Source organism: Anticarsia gemmatalis, chromosome 18, assembly GCF_050436995.1.
Source record: "Anticarsia gemmatalis isolate Benzon Research Colony breed Stoneville strain chromosome 18, ilAntGemm2 primary, whole genome shotgun sequence".
NCBI classification, from domain to species: domain Eukaryota; kingdom Metazoa; phylum Arthropoda; class Insecta; order Lepidoptera; family Erebidae; genus Anticarsia; species Anticarsia gemmatalis.
Genome location: NC_134762.1, coordinates 11,577,138 through 11,603,069, shown reverse-complemented (window position 1 = coordinate 11,603,069; position 25,932 = coordinate 11,577,138). Strand labels below are relative to the sequence as shown.

At 38.8% G+C, this 25,932-nt stretch overlaps 2 protein-coding genes across 3 annotated transcripts in view; one reads left to right on the top strand and one right to left on the bottom strand.

Moving 5' to 3' along the window:
• LOC142980402 (uncharacterized) overlaps positions 1-10,312 on the top strand; it is a 108,954-nt gene extending 98,642 nt beyond the window's left edge. For both annotated transcript variants that reach the window (XM_076125743.1, XM_076125744.1), the window contains exons 4-10: positions 3,387-3,511; positions 4,127-4,268; positions 4,638-4,839; positions 7,087-7,130; positions 7,331-7,443; positions 7,696-7,824; positions 7,936-10,312. In XM_076125743.1, the coding sequence (XP_075981858.1) occupies positions 3,387-3,511; positions 4,127-4,268; positions 4,638-4,839; positions 7,087-7,130; positions 7,331-7,443; positions 7,696-7,824; positions 7,936-8,982 (1,802 nt within the window). In that variant the 3' untranslated portion in view covers positions 8,983-10,312. The remainder of the gene's footprint in view (positions 1-3,386; positions 3,512-4,126; positions 4,269-4,637; positions 4,840-7,086; positions 7,131-7,330; positions 7,444-7,695; positions 7,825-7,935) is intronic.
• Positions 10,313-12,848: 2,536 nt separating this feature from the next.
• On the bottom strand, positions 12,849-25,754 carry Septin2 (septin 2). Its single transcript, XM_076125910.1, has 9 exons — positions 25,637-25,754; positions 25,158-25,275; positions 24,161-24,303; positions 23,586-23,772; positions 19,485-19,603; positions 18,308-18,500; positions 16,746-16,909; positions 16,043-16,180; positions 12,849-15,773 (listed from the first exon to the last, which is right to left on the bottom strand). The coding sequence occupies exons 1-9, from the start codon at positions 25,664-25,666 to the stop codon at positions 15,606-15,608; spliced, it is 1,260 nt and encodes a 419-aa protein (XP_075982025.1). The 5' UTR covers positions 25,667-25,754; the 3' UTR covers positions 12,849-15,605.
• Positions 25,755-25,932: the final 178 nt, after the last annotated feature.

Sequence of the window (25,932 nt, the reverse complement as noted above, 5' to 3'; positions counted from 1 at the left end):
TACGAATTACTTGAATAAGTTAGAAGTCAAATTTCATTTATAAATTCTTCCACGTCTATATCATCCATTTTAAGCAAATAATAAACATGAAAATTCAATGAAATTAGCTGTCACGTTTAGTCACCGCACTATTCAACAGCGAAATGAACACGTGGAGCTTGCGACGATGCCGTCCTGTCGTCGTGCGTTCTCGGTACCGACACCGCACTGTTGCCGCACCGTGCGATTTGTATGAAAACAAATGACCGTCCGTGCACCGTACGACAAACGCACCGTTTCGGCACTGCTGCGGTCCGACACGATACGGCTAAATTGAAAGAGCCCTTACGTTCCTAAAACGGGTTTCGCAGCAGGACATTTATTGCAAGACTTACGTTTATGAAGATCAAAGTTCGATTCTCAATTAACCACAATTGGATTAGAACGGTGAACAATTGGTGGTCGTAGCGCCTTACTTGTTCAGTTAATATTATTGAATGTGCTAGTAAATCTAGTAATTACTTGCCGCCTAACTCGGACTGTGAACTTTCACGAATACTCACGACCAAACCACGAGGGAACGGTAAGGGCCTCCGACACGGTCGGATACTATTGATGAACGCTAGTTTAGAAAAATGATTTTATAGGCAATGACTAAAGAACGCCTCTCGTTGGAAGTCTAATTCTTACTATAATAGTTAGCCTAATTATTTTCATTATATGTGGATAGTTTACTGCATATTATAAATTAAAAACCCTTCACCACGGCTGTCTGTCTGACAATTTACTGTTAATTTAAAAGCTATTCAAGTCTCAACCCGCACTTGACCAGCGTGGTGGACTCAAGGCCTAGCCCCTCCCCCTCGTTTGGGAGGAGACCCTTGCTTTGCAGTGGGACCATAATGGGTTTAAAAAAAAACAACTGAACAGGTTTTCATAAAGTTATCACCAAAACACAAAGTGATTCTGGAGGAAGGTTTCAGTGAATAATTTGAAAAGATTCACCGTCGAAGCCGAGACAGGCCGCTTAGTAGCGAAAAAACATGTCAATCAACATTTTCATCAATTATATTATATTATTTATGTTAATTCTTCAAGTAATTATTGTCATTCGCGAATGACAGTGTCGGGAACCCTACTAAACTGATCGCATTCTCATGACCCGAGCGGGCGCGGGTCGATCGCCATGCTTTTATGACCGCCTGGTATCGCGGGGGCTTTTCATACAGGGCCTTTGACCTGCAACCTTATTGCAAATATAATGATCTTATTTTATTGCGCAAAATATTACTGAAATAATAGCGTTTTGATATTATTATGAAATTGAAGTACAATTTAAATGTCGTTTTGGACTTTGTCATGAGTTATCTAAAAGAGCTATGACTGTCTGTCCCACTGCTCAGCACAGATCTCTTTCCAGAGTGAGGGAGAGGTTGGATTTTTGTATCAACCATGCTAGCTAAGTATTATTTGAACTTTGTATCTGGCATTGCAAGATTACCTCACGATTTTTGTACTAGTGATAAATCAGCCTAGCCTTTCTTCTAACTTTATTGGAATCGGCTTCCAGTCTCACCGAATGCAGCTGAATACCAGTATTTTACATAGAGTGACTGCCTATCGGACCTCCACAACCCAGCTATCTCGTGATAAGTTATTTCTTATACGTACATTACATCGAAAAGTCACCGGTTTTCCCACCACGAAAAGTCATAGATTTTCCCTTGACCACTCGAGTGGGTGCTGATTGTATAAACCACTCGGCTATCAACACGTGCCTTATGTGGAAACTACTAGTTTATGTTGTAGATGTACGAAAGGATTAATATGTATGAAACCGAGTACATTTGCCATGCTTACAGCAACTCACTGGCTATCCATATGGAGACACTCGTAAAATTTACACGTTATACGTCTATTAAAACAAGTACCGCAATTGGCACAAATATAAGAGATACTACGGTAAAACTAGTAAAACATTGCGCTAGTTTTAACCAAATATGTCTTTTAGTTTCGTTATTATTATATACCCAGCCAAAATTGACCCATTTCACCCACCTTTTTATGGACTTTGTGTAATGCTCCCTGATCCTGTTTATTAGACACCATTCGGTTATTCTGAGCTGTAGTCCTTTGTTACATATAAAACTGACTAGTTACTAAGTTAAGTTAAGCTTTTATTTAAGTAAGTTTTATTTATGTTTAAGTTAGGTTATACGGCTTGGCTCAACTTGTCGCCATCATCCAGTACGATATAATCGTCGTGAATTTTGTAACGTTGAAATGGTCGTTGATTTTGTTCACTCCATTCCATACATGACTCTGAAAAAAATATAGTTCCTGAATGCCTAAAAACTGTGCCTGTAGTGAAAAAGTGTAGGTATAGTCCAATTTTCTTGAAAATGAGTTAAGTATACTAGAAAGTTCAGAAAAAAATGCTCTATATATTGGTCTTTAAAAATGAGAAAGTTAGCAATGCAAAAGCGGTTGACTTACCTACACTTAAATATTTAAAAAATGGGATATAAGTGCACATGTCTTAACTCATTTTCGAAAAAATCAGACTTATACCCTATTTCACAAGGGGCACAGAAAATTCCATAAATACAGTTACAAGATTATTTGCTTATGAATGTGTATTCACTTCAAAGCCACTTTAAATATTTATTATTCAAATTATCATGTTTATGTTGTACAGTAAATGGTTGCACAGTGACATTTCTGCGTACGCACGTAGCGTAGGTTCGATTGCCGGCTGGTGACGTTAATAGCGGGTAGTTTACGATTATGTGCCGCACTTGGGCCCGATGTTATCTGTGCCAATAGAACTAGACAGTTATATTGAAATTGTGCAAGGATTATTGAAAACTTTGTTAGTTTAGTCAATTGAGGTTTACGAGTACTGTACAAGGATAAAGTTATGTTTATTTAATTAAAGATACAGGACATTGATGACTTTTCTCTAGAAATATGGTTTCTGAAGTTATATTATAATCTGAGACTACATGTAAGTTAGAAAGTCAAGATTGTTTTAGCTGCGACAACAAATTAAGCTTCTGTTGCTTCATGGCCCCTGGTAAAGTCGGGAAACATTGATGAAATTAATGCTTTAAAGATTAAGTTTTGATCTCAAACTGAAAAAATACAGTGCCAATTCATAAAAATATGACGTTTACTAGAGACGAAAGGGCGTTGGTCGAAAAGGCTATAAAAGCGGGATAAAGTAAATAGGAATACGATTTATTTGACGTTAATTTTGTTCCTCAGCGTAAATCACTAACGATACCAGCAGATATTAGGGTAGGATATCCGCAATTCATAACAAAGATCTCTATCCCTGCAGTAACTTGACAAATAACTACCGGCCCTAGCTATGTTTATTAATATTATTGTTTGTATTGTCGTAGGTATAACGTACCTGAACGGGGAGAACTTCCTGGACGTGCTGGACAACGGCGCGGAGCTGTGCCAGCTCGCAGCGGTCATACACGAGCGGGCACGGGAGGCGCTTGACCAGGGACTCATTGTCGGGGTGAGTAGAAACTATACAAGTATAATATACACATAATATCAGTGAAGAACTGCTTCAAGAGCTGGCAGGGTGCAAGCTGATGTTGACAAGGCTGCGCTTGCGCTCGGGCTGTTCCTGAATACTTCGGACTGATACTGCTAACAGTAAAAGAGAAACAGAGCGACGAAATGACAATTGGCTTTGTTCATTCTTAAAAATGAGTTGATTACTTGTAGATAGTAGTCAACATACTTGGGGAATCTTTTCAAATTTGTCTCTGATGGTTGAATCAGTAGGTAGTGTTGTTTATGTGATTAATCCTAATCTGTATAAATAAAAATGAGTCATTAAAATATATGTACCGCGTACGCGCATAAATTTAATACTGATTGATTAATTACATTATATTATTGAATTAATTTATTAAAACTAATTAATTTGATTGTAATTGCCGGGACAGGGGTATTGCGGGATCAATGGGATCCAAAATCCCACGGGAATGGGATCAACGTACTAAATACCCGGATGAAGTTAGGCCAGGCTGCTAGTAACAAATAAACGACTTCAGAAAAACGTATTTAGTACTAACCCATCGTTTTAATTTATCTTGCTTTAATTATTCAGTTGTTGTTTCAGCCGGTGCCACAGATCCGCGGTCGCTGCTGGCAGCGCGCGGCGCGGCGCAGCTTCTTCTCGCGGGACAACACCGAGAACTTCATCACGTTCTGCCGAGAGCTCGGCGTGCACGAGAACCTGCTGTTCGAGAGCGATGACCTGGGTAAGAAAAATTAACTCTCATCTAATTTCTCTATATATCTTTTTCTTTAAAGACTTACTTGGTTTGAGCTCGTGGCACAGTCCTAAAATTATCAAAAGAAAGAAGTAAATTCTCGTGGTTGGTTTTACTTTAAGCAATGCTCTCGATAAGGAAATATCCAATATTATCCAAGCACCTGGCATTACACTTACCAAGACTAACTGCCTTTAGGTTTCTATTTCGCTGCTATTTTTTCCAAATCAGAAACGTAGTTTTGTCCATTTTGAACGTTAATAACCGCGACAAAATAATATTTTTAATATACCATCAATATACCTCTGTTAAGCAAGACTGTTTAGCAAAAGATAACAAATTTTTCCTCTCGTGCAGTCCTGCACAACCAGCCTCGGCAAGTGATCCTGTGCCTGCTGGAGGTGGCTCGGCTGGCCACCAAGTTCAACGTGGAGCCACCGGGGCTGGTGCAGCTGGAGAAGGAGATCGCGCTCGAGGAGAGAGACTCCGGCATGGACTCCGGCATGTCCGCCACCGCCTGGCAGTTCCGAGACGCCTCGCCCGTGCCGCAGCTTGACAAGTTAGTAATGATATAGACTTATTAGGAATAAGTAATTTGTCAGTGTCAAAAAAATTGCAGTATAATTCGTAAGTTGAGCACCTCTTTCATTTGGCTTTAGATGGTTATGATCAGCACCTTGCTGTTGTTTACACTATAAAATTTACTAAAACATTTAAATTTGTTGTCATTACTTATCATTCGTCATTTGTTTTTCTCTGACTTGTTTCGTGGGGGTGGAAATACATAGTATCATAAAATTCAGTGTCATTTTTTGTAATTAGTATTCTAGTTGACTTACATTTAAATAAATTTAACCCATTAATGTCCCACTGCTGGGCAAGGGTCTCCTCCCGTAATGAGGGAGGGGTTAGGCCTTCGCACCGCGACGCGGAGGTGCTGGCCACAGCTGGGGTCGCACAAGTCGTCGCTCGCATCCGGCGGCTGGGTCTGGAGGTGGCTCTCGAAAAGTCGGAGGCCCTATTTTTCCACGGGCCCCGACGCCGCCCGCCTCCAGGATCCAGCATAATAGTAGGCGGAGTCCACATCGACATTGCGCCGTCGATGAAGTATCTCGGTCTTCTTCTCGACGGTCGATGGGACTTCACAGCCCATTTCAGACAGCTGGCCCCCAAACTCGTAGGCGCGGCAGGCGCACTCTCGCGTCTGCTGCCGAACCTTGGGGGGCCAAATAACAACTGTCTACGGCTGTACGCCGGGATCGTGCGGTCAATGGCCCTATATGGCTCTCCCATTTGGGCCAATGCCCTGTCGGCCAGGAACATCGCCGCGCTGCGGCGTCCACAGCGCGTCATGGCCGTCAGGGCCGTGAGAGGCTACCGCACGGTCTCATACGAAGCGGCGTGCCTACTAGCTCGAACGCCGCCCTGGGACCTGGATGCAAAGGCCCTCGCGTCACTATATAAATGGCGCGAGGAGGCTCGAGGCGGAGGCTTCCTGCCAGCGCCTCAAGAAGTCGAGGCGCGCAGGGCGGAGCTCCGCCAAGACGTCCTGGTGGCGTGGAAGCGACGACTGGAGAACCCCAGCGCCGGCCTCATTACCATCGAGGCCGTGCGGCCGGCGGTCACGGAGTGGCTGGAGAGAGGGCACGGCGCGCTCACATTTCGGCTGACGCAGGTCTTGACCGGACACGGATGTTTCGGCAAGTACCTGTGTCGCATAGGCCGTGAGCAGACGCCCAGGTGCCATCATTGTGGAGACTGCCCCGATACGGCGCTGCATACACTGGCACACTGCCAGGCGTGGTCGTCGCAGCGCCGTCAATTGACCGGGGTAGTCGGGAGCGACCTCTCGCTCTCGGCAGTGGTTCTGTCCATGGTCGGGAGCGAGGCAGCGTGGTCGGCCGTCGCCTCATTCTGCGAAGATGTCATTTCCGCAAAAGAGGCGGCGGAACGGGAGCGGGAAATTAACGCCCCCCTCCCATCCCGCGCAAGACGCACTGGGCGTCGTAGGCGCCGGGACGATCTCCGGCCCCCGTGACGCGGACCTGTGGGCGGCGGAGGCGGAACGCTCCGTCGCCTGGACAGGGAACAGGTCCGAGAGGTGGGGGTGTGCTGTGTGTTCCTGGCATGCCCCCTTGAAGTGGAGAGCTAGGGGGGGGGGCAATCTCCATGCCCGCCCCTGCTCGAAGGTGGGCCCGCATCCAAGGCGGGCTGTCACCGGCTGGGACGCGGAGTATCCAATTGGAGGTACCGTGTCCTGGCCACTTTATGGTGACTATTGAAGGAACACCGTCAGGTTTTTAGTCAGTATGCCCAAATTTAAGCCGGAACGTCTAGCCGGCGGGAGAGCCCGACAGACCCCCGCTTCCTCCCTGGAGCGGGACATGCAGTAATGCATTTTCCTGACGAAAAAAAAAAAAAAAAAAAAAAAAAATGGGGTTAGGCCTTAAGTCCACCACGCTGGCCAAGTGCGGGTTGGGGACTTTGCATGCCCTTAATAAATGATTTAAACAAATTTTTAGGCATGCAAGGTTTCCTCACGATGTTTTCCTTCACTGTTGGAGCATGTGATAATTATTTCTAATACACACATAACTTCGAAAAGTCATTGGTGTGTTGCCTCGGGTTCGAACCTGCGACCACTTGCGTGGGAGGTGTCAACTTTTACCACTCGGCTATCACTGCTCTACGACTACGACGGCGACTTACATTTAGTCTAAGTTTAAAAATCCACAAAAAGCAATTACGTTAAATAAATCATTAATAGTTATAAAGTCGTATCTAAATTACAATCTCTTATTCTCAGGTCTACCACTGAAGTGCCGCCATCGTCACCAGATCCAAATGACTGTAAGTACTTATATCACACATTTTAGAAAACACACATTGATTATCGTCTTTGACATCTATTTAAGTCCAATTTACAGTTCCCAAACAAAATTTTTATGTTTTTTGTGTCATTTAAATTCAAAAGCCCAATTATATGATTTAAAGCGCGATAAACTCGATGTATATGCTTATATTAACTTGCCTTGTGTATGTTTGTGCAGCGCATCTCTCTGTGGTGGACAACGCAGACGCTGAGAGCACCAAGTCCGAGGGTACCGTCGCCAGCACCGATTCCGATGTGCCGCTCAAGCCCACCAATGAACTTGACAAGAGGGTAAGAAACACTTCTATGTTATGAAATATAACTTGTTTCCCTAAAAATAAAAGTATATGGATTTATGCCCAAATAAACTTGGAGTGAAGAAGAGAAAACAATATAACAACAATACTTTTCGAAATTAAGAAATGCCTTTAAAAATAATACTTTATTATAGCTCTTGAAAGTGATGAACATTTGGCAAAGAATAATAAGTGGGGATCTTTTTTCGTGATATAGTGTTTGATGGAATTACTTTATTGTCTCCAGGTGCAGCTAGTGACCAGATTGATGGAGCGCGGCTGCAGCTGCAGCTCCGGCAAGTGCTCCAAGCTGTTGAAGGTCAAGAAAGTCGGTGAAGGACGATACAATATCGCCGGTAGAAACGTCTTCATCAGGGTATGTTTACTTACTACTTCTATGCCTTAATTGTGTACGAAAGTTTCTTGTTTTATTTCCTTAAATGTCTTTAATAGTGAAAAATATTAAGCCGATTATAATCTATTCCAGCTGCTGAAGGGTCGTCACATGATGGTGCGCGTGGGCGGCGGCTGGGACACGCTGGAGCACTTCCTGTCGCGCCACGAGCCGTGCCAGGTGCGCCTCGTGACCCACGGCCGGCGCGCCGACGTGCTGCCCGTGCCGCCCGCCGCGCCCGCGCCCGACAAACTGTCCCCCGCACGCAAGTCTGTCTCACCCGCTAGCAGTAGAGCCTCACTCAAGGAGCCTTCCGTCTCCCGCACCGTGTCGCCCGTCGACAGCAAGGCCTCCTCCATCAGCGGCAAGGCCTCTCCCGTAGAACTACGCAGCGGCAGGAGCACGCGCGCCTCCAGCAAGGCCAGCAGCGGGAAGAGCTCCCCCCTCGGGGAACCTCGTCGCACTTCCACCCCCACCAAGCCCGCCACCACTCGCAACATCCGCTCCAACCTCACCCTCCCCCTCCGCGCGGACTCAGTAGACGGGCGCACCGCCAAGTCCCCCGCACCGCGCGCCAGGAAACAGTCGGCACCCTCCAGCTTCAGCACCCCCAACACCCCCACCGGTAGATCTGTTAGAACGCCACCCGTTGAGTATAGGAAGTCGCTCACCACCACCGCTTTGAACAACACGCCCAAGAAGTCGCGCAGCATGAGTCTGGCGCACGTGCAGAAGGACGAGAGGAAGAGCTTCTGCGGCACCGACAGACTCAACCAGGCCAAGAAGAACCGCAGCACCAGCGCCGCCACCACGCCCACTGAGACCACGGCCGCTAGAAAAACTCGCAGTCAGAGCCTCGCCTCCACCCCTATCAATGAGCCGAAGAAAACGTTTAACGGAACGAACGGATATGCCAAAAAGACGAGGAGCATGAGTCTCGCGACTCCCGTGGACTTCAAGCCGCTGAACAAGAGTCAGTCAGTGACGGTGAACGGCGGCATGACGCAGGCCGCCATCGAGGAGAGCATCCGCCTGTCGCTGGCCGCCACTATCGCGGACGACTCCTCCGCCAAGAAGCCGTTCCTCCACATCAAAGCCAAATACAGGAGTCCCCCTCCCCGCGAGGTGCCCCCCAGATAACTGGCGCACGCCGCACTACTCTCATTCCACTAGTTTTAAAGTTTGACACTTAACTAAGGCATCCTTATCGAAGTTCAATTAGTTATGTAACTGTAAGCATTATTTAGATCTCTTAACTAAGCAATCTCGTGTTATCATCTGTTAGCGTAAGTAGTGGCGGTCCCGGCCCGAGCCCGACGCGAGCCCGACGCGACCACGCGACACGAGCGACACGTGTCGCGCGCCGCCCACTAGTCATATATATTGTTATTGTAATTATATAATGTGTTACGATGTAGTTTAATGATCATTTTCCAATTGCAATATTATTTCATATTAATTTGTATTATTATTATTTGTGTTTCAATTCTTTATTATTTCTGAAAATTATGTTAGTTTTATTTCATTATAATTTTACGTGATGTGTGAGTGATATATTTTTTTAATTTCGCATTTCTTTAATTTGACAATAAAGTTAGTGATTATTGTAGAGCATTGGTTTATTTTGTTTGATTATGTTGTACACGCACTTAGTCGTGTAGGGTAGTTAGGAGACGTCTGAGAGGTCCCACGGTACAAAATAACGTTGTTTAATCCACACATGAAGTATATTTTCATACGAGACGATAGAACATATTTTTGCACTGACATTAGCTATACAGCACTAGATAGACATATTGAAACCTCCGACATATAACATATACACTGTGTTCATACATATATACGACGATATTATTGGACATTTAATGGCGAATTTTAATCTATTGAATCTGCTTTTATTATATAATGGCGTTTTACAAATCTCTAATATTAAATATTTAATCGTACGGTATAGAGTCGAGTCTGAGTATATTTACACTGGGTGGTAACGTTTGGATCGTGATAATGTTAAGTGAAGTGGGGAGTCTACGTCTTCCACGAGCGCCAGTCGCCAGTAATATTTAGACCCTCATATTATTATGTATTTTAATCTTCAATTATTATTACAAGAGCTTACCGCAAAGACGCCATACTGACTAAAAACAATAAATGACTTTAAAATCAAACTTTGCCAAATCTTTTCTAAACTGACCGATTTATCGATAATACAATCAGATTTATAGTCTAGAAAAGTTTTGTAATAAGGTAAAAAGTAAAAGAATCTCTTAAAACTCTTAAAACGCGGTAATTACACGAATAATTTAACTTATCGTCACGTTAGTCTAGTTGTTAGTTCAAACATGTCGAGTGAAGAGCTTAGCGTGTGACAACATGGTGATACATTACTGTTACTGCGAACTACCTGTCTGCAACACTGTGCCAACCGATTTATTATTGTATGGTTCATAATAAACGTTTTGATATTCAATTAGATTGTTGTTTCATTTGCACAATCATTTGCACCTTGTAGACACGAACTGTCTCAAAACCTTCGTACACAAGGCTTTGCAAATCACCGATGTTCAACGATTCTACACAGTTTAAGCAGTACCTACTTTAAGTACAGATCCAGTCGCGAGACGAATATAGGGACACGATTTGTGTAACAAACTTAATAGTTTACTTATATGGAGGTCGTTCCTTGATGACGTATCGTTCAGCATCGGAGTTTTGCATAGCTTTGTGTGCAAAGGGCCTTAGTAATAAACATCGTATAAGCTTTGATTAGTTTTACAACGTTTTGCCGTCATAAACATTTACAAGGTTGATTAAATGTGACAAAATACTGTATAATTAATTTGAACTTATATGGCGTTTATTATTAAAACAGTAAGTTACTGATAGATATTGAATAAGTATTTTGAGGCTTCAGAATGTAGTTCAGAAAATGCTGGTAGGCTGACTGCTTTCTAGCTTTTGCTAAACTAGTTAGAGTTCACTAAACACCGAACTTTGTCCATGAATCTCCCGAGCTCTCAAATACTTAATGATGGAAAGCTAGAATTGAATGTGACTATATGAAATTTTATCTCATAAGTAGGTATATAGGGTATCTCAGAAAATTTACATCAAAAGTAAGTATGTATAGAGATCTAATATATTGTAACGTTTTACGTTATACTCAGGAATGATGCGACGTGACAATATTATTGCAATTTTGTTTTCAAAATGATGTTAATAACGTTTAGAACTATCTAAGTATGAAACTAATCGCCGCTGCTCTTTAGGTGTGCTTTGAGTCTTAGGGGTGTTTAAAAACTAAGTACCTACATCTATTATTACTTACACAACTCGCAAAAACAACTAATCTTTCATATATAAATAATGAATCAAGCCAAATTATGACTTCTCTTTCATTCTCCTACTACAACAGTGTCGTAAATTGGCCGCTGTATCATCGAGGGCGCCACAGTCGCTGGTGGTGCCAGTCCGCTCGTCGGTGACGCCGCACAAACGTCGCTACACCTACTACAAGAAAATGTACAAGCCCATGTGCTACGAACTGCCCAAGCCGCTCCGAGTCTCGCTTGTGTGAAAGACTATACTTAATATAGTGTAATATTTAGAACAGACACAGAAAACGTAATTACAAGTTATGGTTAATTGGTTAAGTTTAGGCCTAATGCAGACTTTCGTACCTTCAGATGATTTACGAGTTCCTAGCCCCGATGTTAGATGGTACTAAGAGTGCAAACGATATTATAGTGGTATAATTTGATGTTATTTATCATTTACCGTCTTGGCGTAAATAAAAAGAAATCCCGAAAGTGTGGCGGTAAAACCTTGAAATAAAAATTTCGTTAGAAATTTTCATACAAGAGTGTTAGTAAAATAAAGATAGGAGAGGTGAACCTTAAGATCTTCACTGGTAAAGCTTACATTGGTTGTTTAAACACTCTATTTTTGCATGGGAGCAAGAAAACCCTCAATATTTAACGCACTTAGGGTAAAACAGATACGGAACAATAAAATAGGTACTTACGTTGGTCTGCATAGAAGTATGATGTGGTGGACTAAACTGGAACGTTGTAGAATCTTGTCGTTTTCTTGTTAATGTTGTTTAATTTACGAGTCTAGTCATATTTATATGAGTTATAATTTATAATTTATGTTATTCCAATAGTATTTAATCTACACATATCACTTACAACTAAATAGAAAACTAAAATTAACGCGAGCACGCACTTTGCTATGGAATGTCAAATGTTTCGGCGCACTTGCACTCGCCGTGGCCGTGGGGTTACTGAATCAGCATGACAGGACTTCATTTATATGAGGCAGAGGAATGTTCATCTACCCTCATATGTTTATTTCTCCAACTACCGTCATACACTACACTAACCGAGTTCCTATTCTGTTTGTAATCTAATTGCAAATCTTAGTGAGGTTTTATAACATTAATCACTTGGTTCCACGTCGCGGATTACTAATAGGCGTATTATATAGTATTCGATTCGATGGTTTCATGAACTATTCTTGAGCAGAAATGGCGTTCAGTAGAGAAAATTTGACAGATGTAGAAGATCAGTGACGGTAGATGGAAAAATTACAATATGAGGGTTGCTGCACCGTAATGTCAGACAATCCTAGGCAAAATGCGTGTCACGATAAACCCTGTATTCTGTTACGTATATAAAAATAAACTTTAAACTTTTGCGTTGCAAGTTTAAAATGTACAACGTCAATGATTCCGTCCAAGGAAATATTTTTTGTAAAATATTGCTAAATACCAATATAATGTACGAACAAGAAATAACAAACGAATAAAATAGTAGTCCAAATTGAATCTCAAATAATATTCCTTCATGTTTTGTGTAACGTTTTGTATATTTTCGACTAGATGTATGGCCGATGTGATTGAGCACTATCTAGTTTCAGGACCTCCTGAAAACTGAGGTGAAGGGAAACTGTGGTGACTTGTACGGCCACTTATTTACGTTGTATTGTGTGAAAATAAAACATCAAACATTCCACGAGTTTATTTATTAAATACCTTTACAGGTAATACAAAATAAATCAAAATTAAGTATAAAATTAATTTAAAGTAGGAATGACTGAATAAATGCTGAGAATAATTCATTTTATCGCGTTCATCTAATACTATTCATATAAAAGTTCTAGAGAGCTGTGAATTTTTAATCTACTTCAAAGTATAAAGTTTATTGCCATCGACTACATAATACGATTTAGCTCTCGTTAAGCTGAAAATTACAAATTAGTAAAATATTATAAACGAGCCTGTTTCATAACCTCACTGAATACATTTCTTTCAAGACGAACTATGGATTTAGTCCATTGAAATGTTACACACTTTAGCATGCGTTTTTTGAGGACGCAGTTTTGCCCCTTGTCCCCCCTTATCTTAAAAAAAGGGGCAAGTGTGGTGACACCACAAACTTGAACTAACCTTCTGTTGAAATACAAAAAAATACCATCCACTAAAAACGCACTATAAAATGTAATTTTTCAATGGAATAATTATACAAATATTTGTTCACGTACGAAATGATTTCAAGAATAGGATGCCTTAATTACTGCATTGTAGTTGCTTTTTCAAATAATACTAGGAGAAAACATATTCAGTAGTTATGAAACAGGCATTGTATTAAAAGATTAAGTGCAAATACAGGCATAATGTTGATTTGATCTCTAGCTATGACTAACTAGTAAATAGGCATTTTTACACGCGATGTATGTCAGTACATAATAGACTATATAAACATAACTATGTTTATTATTATGTTATATAAAAACTAATTGCTAATGCAGTGTACTCGAATATTGAAAGGGTTTTTTAAAAACTGTCGAAGTTATTTATTATTAAAATAGACTAACGGGGCTAATCGCTTTCATATAAAAATCGACAAGATATTTCTCTTGAGAAGTGTTTGCTACAAAATGTAACACACTGTTTGGCTTATATTTCTTACCAGTTCGAAAGTGATTAGGCCACAGTTGACCAACCACCACACACCAAATTGTAAGCACCTAACCTTCAACATTTAATCTCATAGACGACAAAACACACATTTTAAAACAAAGATAGTGTGTCCTGTCTGGATTCAGATCGTATTACATATTGTCACACAACTAAGCGTTGTGTTTATTCTTTTCATTGCCCTTGCGATAAGAACTCTGTTCGTCTATTATAACAATACGTATTTAAAAGACTAGTTTAAAATCTCATAGAAACCAAGCTTACTTAGAATAAATGTTAGAGAAAAATGGCAGTAAATTATATAGAAATATTCGAGTATCACTAACAACTATCACTAATAATTGTAAATAAAAGTTATCATTACATGTTATTTTAATACATTTTGGTAAAAGTCACTCCGCATGTTTTGATTTTATCATTTGGCCGATTAATTAAATATACTTACTTAATATAGGATTGTAGACATTACGTCTTGAGATTTTAAGTTATTTATCAATAACAAATGTTCCCACACAAAAATTTTAGCAAACCTCCTTTCTAAATTAGTGATAGATTCAGTAATTGTAACGACTATCATAAGTGTCAATAGTAGACCTTAATGAATAAATGATTGGATTTTAAACAATTACCTTTACACTTTTTTAGTAATTACGGAAATAAAAATATCTTCAGTCATATTAATTTGACTGCTAAGCAACCATGTTGGAACAAAAGAAAAACTGATTTTAATACTTATGATTTTATACTAACGGTATGAAAAGAAAGAGGTCTAATATAACACTATTGTGTAGGACCACCAATAGAAGCATTTTATTAATACATAGATTTGTATTGAATTATTTTGATACAGAAACTAATAGTATTTATTTAGAAACCTTACTATTCTTGTATCATTTGAAATGGACACGTTTTGTGCGAGTTTATTGCGTTATCACTATTATTATTGTGTTAAAATATAACGAAAAATAATATAAATAAAGTGCTTATATAAATACTAGTTTTTTTCATTAAATTTCTTAGTGATTGTTGATCTTATCTCCCCACTACTACACACGATACGAACATTGAAATATTCTTATATCTTAAAAGCAAGTCTATATTTTCGTTACAGTTAATCAATAATAGTCTATCTATTATAGCAACTGTATCTCTACTTACGTATTTGATATTTATAATTGTAAGTTAAAATGTTTTAACATATGATATAAGTTTTAAAATACCCAATTATATTTAGAACCTGCAAATAGTACACATCACACATACATTATTTCACTTTTTTCCATAGGAATAGGTAGAGTACCAAAGAACGCCACTTGGTACGATCCTTACATAGATAAAAGATGAAAAGACCCACCAAAAGAGTATGTAACAGCATATGCTACAGCTTCATACGTTTCAAAGTTCCAACAGTAACGTGTCTTCTCGCGTTATATGTGATACTAATATAAGCATTACAACACGGGAATTATTCAGACATTATTCAGACGATATGTTTTATCAGCAAGTTCTAACAATCAATCTTAGGTAGTATACGAACAGTCCGTACACCTATGACTCTCATAGCCAGTTTCACTACATCCGAGAAAGTATCCATTAGCATAACAAGTAGAAAACTGACAGAATCATACTTCTATCAATTAACAACCAGATGCGCTATTAGACACTCATCTCCGTGGGTCGTAAACCTGGGCTTTAAGTTGTTGTGTAGCTAGTACATCAATGTAGTATCGTGTGTGAGCGTCGCGTCGTGGGCGCCACACTACAGGTGCGGCGGGAGAGTGTGGCGTTACTTCTTCTTGCTCTTGCCGAGCGTGAGCGTGTGGTGCGCCTGCGCAGACTGCTGCTTGCGCCGGTTGAACTCGATCGTGTCGTCCTCGATCTTCTTGCGTAACTCCTCGAGACGCTTCTTCTCGTCCGTGTGGTCTTTTTTGAGTTTGTCGAATTTTGAGTGTAACTAGAAGTTAGAAATATGTGTTGAAATATTATTATACAATTCATAAGTGATGGACAAAAGTATTGTTATGTTTAAAACCATAAAAGTCTATATTTCTGCTGTTTTAAAAGTATTGCAGTCAATTATTACCACAGTTTTACGACCAGTTTTTTAGAATAGTAAGTGGGTCAAGATGTAAGTTAAATAATCGACGTCTAATACCAAAAATTCAAGATATCTTCGTATAATAGTGTAATCCATTAATAAGCATTATGATCATGGTGTCGTACCTCCTTCTCGGCCTCCTTGAGTTCCGCCTCCTTCTCCTTGACGCGCTGCACGAACATCTGTCGCATCTCGTCCTCCTTCTGCTGCAGCTCGGCGAGGTGGGCGCTGCGCTTCTGCTCGAACGTTTGTTGGAACGATACCTACAACATAAGGGTAAATTGTCGTAGTAGAGATATGTAGGCTAGTCTCGTATGTGCCTACGACTATCATAATATGAAGAATGGTTCTGAGCTGTGATAACTGCTGTTTTCATTTTGTTGCGGCGCGTTTTTTTTTGTTGTTTGACGATGTTTTCCTTCACCGTAAGAGCAAGTGGTAATTATTTCTAATAGGAATCAAATTACCATGTATGAGTTGCCCTAAAATATATAAATATGTATATGTATTTAACTTGGCTTTTAAAGTAGCCTAGTACCTGAATTACACATATACAGTGAACTAGTTGCAGTAAGGTTTCTAAAGCTATAAATACTAACAGCTATGGCACAGGTGGGGGGCGGTTTTTGTTGTGCCCTATCTTCACTACTACTAGGCAAGTTATAGTAGTTAAGTATTGATAAAAGTACTCATTTTGGGGTTTCAGATATCTTTTGCTAGTGGAACCATGAAAAAGTTATTTTTCTACAACTCTACAACAAAAATATAAGCGATATTACGCAAACAAGTTATTTTTAAAGTAGTTAGAAGGTGCAGTGTTGTACATACAGGCTTGTTGTCGGCGTCGACGTCGGTGAAGCCCATCTGCTGCAGGCGGCGGCGCCGGTACAGCTCGTAGTGGCGCGCGTGCGTCTTCTCGCGGAGGTCCTCCATGTTGGTGCGGATCAACATCTCGCGCAGCTTCACGAAGTCGCAGTGGGACTCGTTCTCCACTGGAATGTACCACAATTATCATTTATTTTAGCTAGTTACGCCTTGTGTTCGGTAGTGTTGGTAGCAGCTACATTATCAATTATTTTTACCTAATAGAAATTTTGTTAAAACCATTTGGCAATCAAAAAGAGTGGCCAGGAGTTTGTTGCCAGCTCTTCTCATTGGCCCTACCTTCCTAACTGGCGGTAAATTCACTCTCTGTATCATTGACTATCATAAGTGTCAGCATTTGACCTAAATGAATAAATGATTTGATTTTGATCTTGAGAAAAAACGTGACGAATTAAAGGTTCGCCCACCCGCTGCTATTGTTTATAATTATATTAGTGGTAAACTCACATGCCCGTATTACACATGAGAGTTTTCTGCTTTAATTGGCTATATAAGCAATCTCCGTGCGCATCAGCGCCAATTTGATTAGGAGTTGAAGTGATCGCCATGGCCGAAATCGGTCGGATAGATAGTAGTAGTGGGTCTACCGAGTATATGGCGGTATGCTGTGGACCGTCTATAGTAAACTACCATGTATTTGTGGTCCCACTAAAATAGTATCGACGAAGTTTGTAGTATCGACGAAAAATAAATTATTATAGTACCAATATAATTTATTATTATGTAATTTTTGTTAACTGAAGAAACTGTTATTTAAAACAATAGGTTCAAAATATCTAATACTTATAGACTTAATTCGCTCCACTGACTGTAGTGACCTATTTCCAGCACACATAGTTTAAATATCACTTAGTAAGCAAGGCCAAGACACAGTTGGCACTCAGCCAGATCACACTCAACACTTAATTATACAACTTAAGTGAACAAGAACGAGAACATTGAATAGCAACACACTTCAATTAACTAAATAAGATTGTTTGTAGACTAATATGTAAAATTGTCCGCAAATTTAGTCTTGTATTTTATTTTTGTTTCTGTCTGGGACATAAATAATACTGAGTGAAGCTGTTGTCTATTTTAAGCGACACGAAATAAATCAATTGAAGAATTCACGCTATTACGTCATCCTAGGAACATTTTACAGTATTTTTGTAAGAAAATAATATTACCTACTCTCCCACCAAGACTCCTTTGGGAAATGAAACAGAGATTAGGCTTGCCAAGTTTAGTATAAGGACTTTGTCCTTTCAAAATCGTTTTATAGGATTGTAAGGTGTGCATACAACATTTTATCGCATTGTTTTATTCAACGTAGAAACAAGTGATAATTGCGTTGCAAAAAGCTACACAGATAACTGCGATCTTGAGGAATGTGATTTCCCGGGGCGAAATTGAGACATAAAAGTAGGAAAACTGATACCACCATGGGATAAACACTAAGAAATGCACATGGTAAATATTTCTAATATATATATAACTTAGTAAAGTCATATAATTAGACTCACCCTGTACAGTGCCCCAAGGATACTGCCTCGCCCTCACAGTCTTGTTGCCAATCTTCACGAAGTCCGTAGAACCGACCACAGCGAACGGTATGTGCGAGTTCATGACACTGTTCACCTCCGTCACCGACTCGTCGTCCACCGGGAACTGGTAGATCTCCACGCTGTTGGCTGCTAGCTCTTGGATTATCTTCGTCTGAAATGATGATAAATGCATTTGAGTTTATTATGTTAGTAAGCAAATGTTCTGAAAGAGAAGATACTGTGCTGCCTTTTACCAGAAGTGGAATGAAATAATGTTAAGATAAACAAAGGGAATATGGAATTTGGAAGGGAATGGAGGAGACCTTTGCCCAGCAGTGGGACACATAAACAGGCTAAGGAAAAAAATGGGATGATTCAGTAACTGCTTTATAATTTATGGCCGTTTTCTGAGGTAGATTTAGCGGTAGTTTATCTATGCAATAGCGTTTTTTTATGAGTTTAAACGCTGTTGAATAGATAAACTACCACTAAATGTACCTCAGAAACCAGGGATAAGAGTTGATTTTTGTGCAATTGTACCCAGGGCATTGAAGTAGTAATTATAATAAAACACTTTTATTGGTCTTCATTTAACAATTAGCAGTCGTTATTTGTACTTATTAACTAACTTATAATTTGGTATTAATTAACTGTACATTGTATTTACTTTTACACTTGAAATAAGGAAGTATAACTTAAGTCTATATCTTAAACAGATAGCATTCAAGTGAGTCAGACATCATACTATGAAGTAGTATAAAGACTGTAGTGTAAGTGTATGAGTCACTAGCTGGTAGTAAACTTACTTATTATTATAATCATGAATCAGATGGTACTTTCGATTTTGACATTAATACGTACAAAGTTGACAATTGTCAATACTAGCAAAACTTTATACTAATATATCCATGCACAATGTGTCTGTCTGTTGCACCCTTACATCTAAACACTGTACCAACTTTGATAAATTTTTGCCTTAGCAGCTCAAGTAGGGGATAAAAGCTTTAACACAAACAGAGCTGCGCGGGTGATCTATAACTAGTTTTAAAAATACGTGAGGTAAAATGTTTCTATGTTTTTGACAAACAGACTTGTTGCAGTTGTGTTCCTAAAAGCAAAGCAAGACATCGAAACATCTCGTTGTCTTTTCCCATACCTTGAATTTCTGCAGCTCAGTCTTGGAGATGGTGTCAGCCTTGGCGATGATGGGGATGATGTTGACCTTCGTGTCCAGCTTCTTCATGCACACAAGGTCGATGGACTTGAGACCGTGACCTGAAACATAGCACACAACACTTGATGATAATGATTCATTTGTTGAGTCACACGAAAATTAATTGTTGTATTTTTTTTTGGGGTTGGATGATTTGTGAATGAATTTGAATTGAAAAGGAGAGTCGTTGTTAGTAAATATTACGGGGGCACTTCCGTGCCCCCAGATACTGACTTGATAATTGAGTTTTTAGAAGGTTTTCTTAAAGCTTGTATTGTATTTGATATTAAAGTCACTTTTATTCAATGTAAATCACTGTGTGCACTAATACAAATGTGCGTATATGACCCAATTTTATATGTAAAGTATAACAGCACCGCAATGATAACAGCGTGTGTCGTGGAGTATATAACAATCTTCAGGTATGTAATGTACAAACATTTCAATTAGGATTTGGACTTAAGGACATCTCCAACACAGTACATAAAACATCTTAGATACAAAAGAAAGTAAGAGAACTTGCCGTTCTTTTACTAAAGAATCCACGTAATCAATAGTGTAAAACAAATCAATATCGACGTACAGTATCCGTCGTCAGTTTCTCAGAAACGCACGCATATAATACTGTGTGAATGAACAAACAACTTGTCCTTACTTCCGATCACTACTATTTATAACTTAATAAGTTGTTAGCATTCAATACACTCGTACTTACATATATGAGACACTAGCTGCTGTGTACAAAATTTTCTTGAAATCCGTCCAATAGCTTTTTGTAAAAGAGTGACAAACATACATACATAGGTACTCGCAAACTTTCGCATTTATAATATTAGTTGCATTTATCTGTTAAAGTCAATATTATGTACGACAAGGCACGTTCTGCTATTATCTTGAGAGGTATGATAAACTAGCAGTTCTCAATAATAGTCTTTAAGGTGGATTTGTGCCCTTCAAAATGAGCAATTATTATTGTAATGAAATTGTCATCAGCGCCAATATCTTTAACTGTCGAAGTAGTCGCCATGACCGAAATCTGACGGAGAGATTATCATCAAAACGGTTTCGTATACTAAGTTTTATTGCAGGATTCTATTTCTTTTTAAATCATTTATTCATATAATAATACAGAATAGTGTTTTATTGTTTCATTTGGTTAAATTATTATGATGACCAGAAAATTAAGAAATACTATGTTCGTTAACCAAAGTCTGTAGCGAGCTGTCACTTAAAATCTACTTCGAACCTGACGTTAAATACCTAACTAAGAAAACCATGGTTTAGGATTATATTTACTGGTGGCAGACGAATGCCAAAAAAACGCCGTAAGACGAACATAACAGCCCTCTCCATTCAATTACAATGTTAACACAATAGTCGTCATAAAAGCATACGGAAACACAGGCAGACCAAAAACACATACAGAAAAGTGTTATATCGACCGGGATTCTAACCCACTAACGAGCACACAAGGTCGGCACTTTCCAACAATTCCCCACAAGTAGTCGCAAAGATAACAATGCGTTCGATAAAGGAAGCGCAGTGCATTCCTCGACACAGATTGTACGCACTTGTTGTGTGAACGTTTTGTAAACAAACAAGTATGGACTATGACTTACGATACCACGATTATACAGATGTTTAGTTCATACTACTTCATACTTACACAATATACGCTTGTTACGCTAACAATATTTCTTAGAAACTGTGTAGTATGTGCCGTTTATGTTTAAGTGTCTGAATATAGCAGCAGGCTGCGGAATGCAAATAATAAATGCAATAGATGTTGATATTACGCTGACTACATTTCTTAGATACTGTGTATGCGCTGTTTATGTTTTAGTGTCTGAATGCAGCAGCAAGTCGTTGAAGGCAAATAATTAATGAAATAGACGTGGGCAAAGAATTGAGTGCGGGCGATAGAAGTAACGACGACGGCTGTCATCTGTTGCGATACCTAGCTTCTAACATTTCAAAGTTTTAATTATCCTGCTTGGCGGATTGCCCAAGAAATGCAGACTTCCATGATAAGCCAGCAGGAATCTTAGCTAGACTTTCCCTCATTTCCAAATGAGATAGGTACCTAATAGGACACTATTACCTACTTTAGTTTTGTACAAGGCGCAAAAGTAGGTATATTTTCACGTTCTTCAATGTCGATACACTTTTGTTGTAATAGTAAATGTTGTACATAGAAAACTTCTGAAATATCACTTCGGATGCGTCCTTATAGGAAGCTGATCATTTGGTGCATGAATAGACCTAACATTGTCCTAAAAGCATCTATGTTTTTCCATCGACCTTATTAATTGTTTATTTATTATCGGCAGTCTTTTATCGTAGCTCCATTTCTACAAAAGGCGGATCGAAATAGTCGTATAAGTATGCTAATTCTCTATCATGTACAGAGTTCCCGTTATATCCTCCACAGAGTATGGCGACTTCGAGGACAATATAGTATGTCGCGCGCGCCCTGAATATATCACATACATTATAATATGTATGTATGTCTGTATGTATGTGTATGTGTCAAGGACATGTCATACAACTTGCTTCTATGTCGTTCAACTCACAGTGAAAGTATTGTAGACCTATTTAAATGTTATGTTTTGTTTGTGTTGAATGTGTAGCAGAAAACTCTAGGACATCAAATATCCTTTTATACATGTTTTTTATTTATTTTTATGCAGTGTCTTTTTTTAAACAAAACTTTAGGGCATTTTAAGGTTAATTTTTGCATTGAAATATATTTAAATATTTTTGTTGAAGGTTTATCGAGTATGCAAACTGCAAGTCTATTTTCTATATAGTACTATGTAACAAAATAAATATAGTTTCATTTAAGCCCCCTTGCCTCACACTCATTTCGTGAGCAGACAATTGCCCAGTCATGGAACATGGGATAAATTAATTTTATTTTTGATATTAAATGGAGCATAAGGCACATTATTATATCGAATTAAACTACCATAAAGCCAAGTTTACTATAACAGTTTAGTGCAAATAAGTTTCGTATTTGCCCAGTTTTCCTTCACATCACTTAAATGTATGTCCTACTAAATACACGCAAGGTATTCACGAATGCGTGCCACAGCCAGTCAAAACTATGTGTGGAACACAAACATTCAGTTTATAATGTAACTAGCTCACATTTCTTTCCAAATCCAACTCAAGTGGAGCATATTCTTTGTATAAATAAATAATTTTGATGTATTTGAAGTTCTGGATTTATTTCATTAAAAGCAATGGATAACTATACTTACTTATATAAGAAAACTCAGACAATATCTAATAACAAAATCAGAGAACTAAATTTAATGTTTGTAAATTCGTTTTTCTTCTTCTAATTGTATGGTTAGTGGTCAACCTAGTGTCTAAGTTGTTCAGGTCGTCCAGAAGCCTTTGACGTGGCTTAACGACTGTTATCTTAATTGATAACAACCGGGACAGAATTATTACGGAGATGCCCAGATCAAATATCACCCATCTATGTAATGACCAAGCTAAGGTATGCTTAACCCACAGATCATTCACCGAAAGGTGAGCGAAATATAATGAATGTAAATAGCTTAGAACAGTCAATATCAAATAATTTTGATACATATCCTGTTAGCTAAAGAATCAATGCTATTATTTATAACAATACGTACAGTACATGGATTTATCCTGTATGGACAGGATAAATGAGTGAGCAAGTTCAATGTGGTATTTGTTCTGATATAAACTATCAACTAAAATAATTAACTTGAGATATTTTAACAGTTTAAACACAATTCTGTATTGGTAATAATTCTAAATCTTTATGCACTTTACAAACATAACGAATAGTTAGGCAACATAACATCACTCATAGACGTACAGAAACACAGTTATCATAAACACGGGTAACATTAGAGGAGACAACTAGTATGTCAATGTTCTAGGTTTGACTGCATTCTTTGTTAGACAACCCCTAGACACGTAACAATAAAGATAATCAACAACCCTTTTTTTCTTGCGGACATACCTACTGTACTTATACTAACACAGAGAATATAAACTCACCGGTAGGACAGATGAAGTACAGACACACATGTAGCCGGCTGTCATGGTACGTGGGCAGTGCACGCTTGATCTTCAGCTCTTCTTGCAAGTACGCTTCAAACTGAGCATCTATGTAGTCCACTACTGCTTTGAAACTGTCCTCCTTGTTCACTTGGTCTCCGTAGCCTACTGTGTCGCAGATTGTCAACTAGGTAGAGAAAGTTCTAAGGTTAATAATTCAGCTAAAAACGTATTTAACCACCACTCAGGTTAGTGAATCACAAGCTAATTACTGGATGGCAGATTCAAGTAGATTAGGTACTCTTATCTATCAATATTTAAGTAATTATTAAGAATTTGATGTCTATTCCCCATACTGGTTGCGTAGTCATAACAAATATTATAAATTAATTAGCACAACTGAAGACAATGTCAATTGGTTGCTTTTGTTGACTTGAACTCCTGAATTTTATGTAGTGTAGATAATCATGGCAATGATTTCATTAACAATGGTTTGGATTAGGAAGACAGGTTGATGACCCTTTCTCCTGCTATAGATACTCTTGTAGCTAAATAAAATCAATGTTTCAACTCACCTTCAGTCTAACGCTACTCTCTTGCAGTTCGTATGTGTGTGCTTTCAACTTGACAGTAGGCAAGTTGTGAGGACTCGGTACTGATTCAAAGTTGGTGTTGAACAACGAGTCCATGAGGGTTGATTTACCCAAACCCGTTTCACCTAGAGGACATACAAAATATGTTTTATTATCGTAGTTAATGGTAACTGTATTGTAGTTGAATATTATACTTTGGTTGATGGAATCCCATGTCATGTATTTACTTTTGTTGTTGGGAAGTTTTATATTGTATGGGATTCTAAGGGATTGGATAGACTTAAAGATTCTACGGAGGAAATGAATAATATGTTAAACATTTGTAAATACTGAGGTAAATCACTTTGAAATGCATTCCAGATGCTAAGACAGGTATATATGTTTGTAGTTAGGTATATGAAGTACTTATCCAATAAGACTGGCCTTGACCAATATAATGTATTCCTTAATTAGTTAAACTGTGTTAATTGTCAAGATACATTTCTCATTCTGTGACAAAGTATAACTACAGTATATAGATTTTAGTGTTAGTATTCTTAGTGACTAGAATATTATTATTTTATCAGTATTGTTAAGGAATTAAATTGATTATTTTATTATTCTGCAAAATGCAAAAAAAGTTGGCCAAGAGGTTACATATTTCACTTTATCGGACTATGAACAAAATGTGCATATTATTAGTAATATTATTGATCAATATTATCACATAATCTTGCATAATGTCAATAAATGATCAAACAGTGCAACTGTTCAAACTGATATCATTCAACAATGTTTTATTGAACAATAATGCAATGTATCCATGTTACCGACTCACTTTACTTTCTTTTGCTCATACATTATGCATCTAATGGGAACATCTGTTGTACTGTGGTACTTTTGTAAAGGCGTTATTCATGTCATGAGATAACACAGCGTGAACGTGGGTGATTAACGAAATATACAACAATATTAGTCATATACTAGGCACGGTACGTACCGATACACAGGATGTTGAAAACGAACCCATTCTGCACACTCTTGTTCACCAGCTGGTCTGGCAGGCTGTCGAACCCGACGTGCCCCGACAGCTTCAGGGTTCGCATCAAGTTTTCAATCTAAAAACACATCACTTTTTATAGTATACGGCGCGAGTCGACCCGACCCAACGGCATGCAACCAAATCAAACCCAATTAACACAATTTCAAGTGCGTAACTCAGAGGTTTGTTGATGTATGTCGACGGTTGAGGAATGTTCAATTTACTATTTCGTATTGATAATAAACAAAACGGCCGATTCCATATCAAATTCTTGATCGAAAGAGCAACGCCCTTTGTTGGTGATTTCTATATTAAAAAGTTTGACTGTGGCGTTTGGATTCCAATGAAAAAGTGCACATTAAAGCTATGAACAATAAAGTAATCACTAGAATGTAACGTAATTTATAAAACTGGAAAAAACACTAAAATTCACTCACTTTTTGAGGCTCAACGTCGATCGCCGCCATGTTTACTTTTTGACTGATTTCAATTGACTGACGTGAAATGCGCTTCGCATTTCCATTCGCAATTGTTGGGTGACTTCACACTACAGTGCTCTCAACATGATGACGCTATAACAAAAATATTATAAAACTATGCAAAGAAGTGATTATTGGTGATTATTAATTGCTCTGAAAGTAATTTTCATTATATTTTCGTAGTAAAGGATCATGTCTTCAATTTGGTGACAAAGAGTTTGAATAAAAAATATATTTTTCAAAAGCTCAGCAAA

Coding starts and splice junctions, on each gene's coding strand:
- Septin2 (XM_076125910.1), bottom strand. CDS start 25,666: ATGGCGGCGATCGACGTTGAGCCTCAAAAA. Junction 18,501..19,484: donor CTGAGCTGCAGAAATTCAAG/GTATGGGAAAAG, acceptor TCATCATTTCAG/ACGAAGATAATCCAAGAGCT. Junction 16,910..18,307: donor TCCTTGGGGCACTGTACAGG/GTGAGTCTAATT, acceptor GGTACATTCCAG/TGGAGAACGAGTCCCACTGC.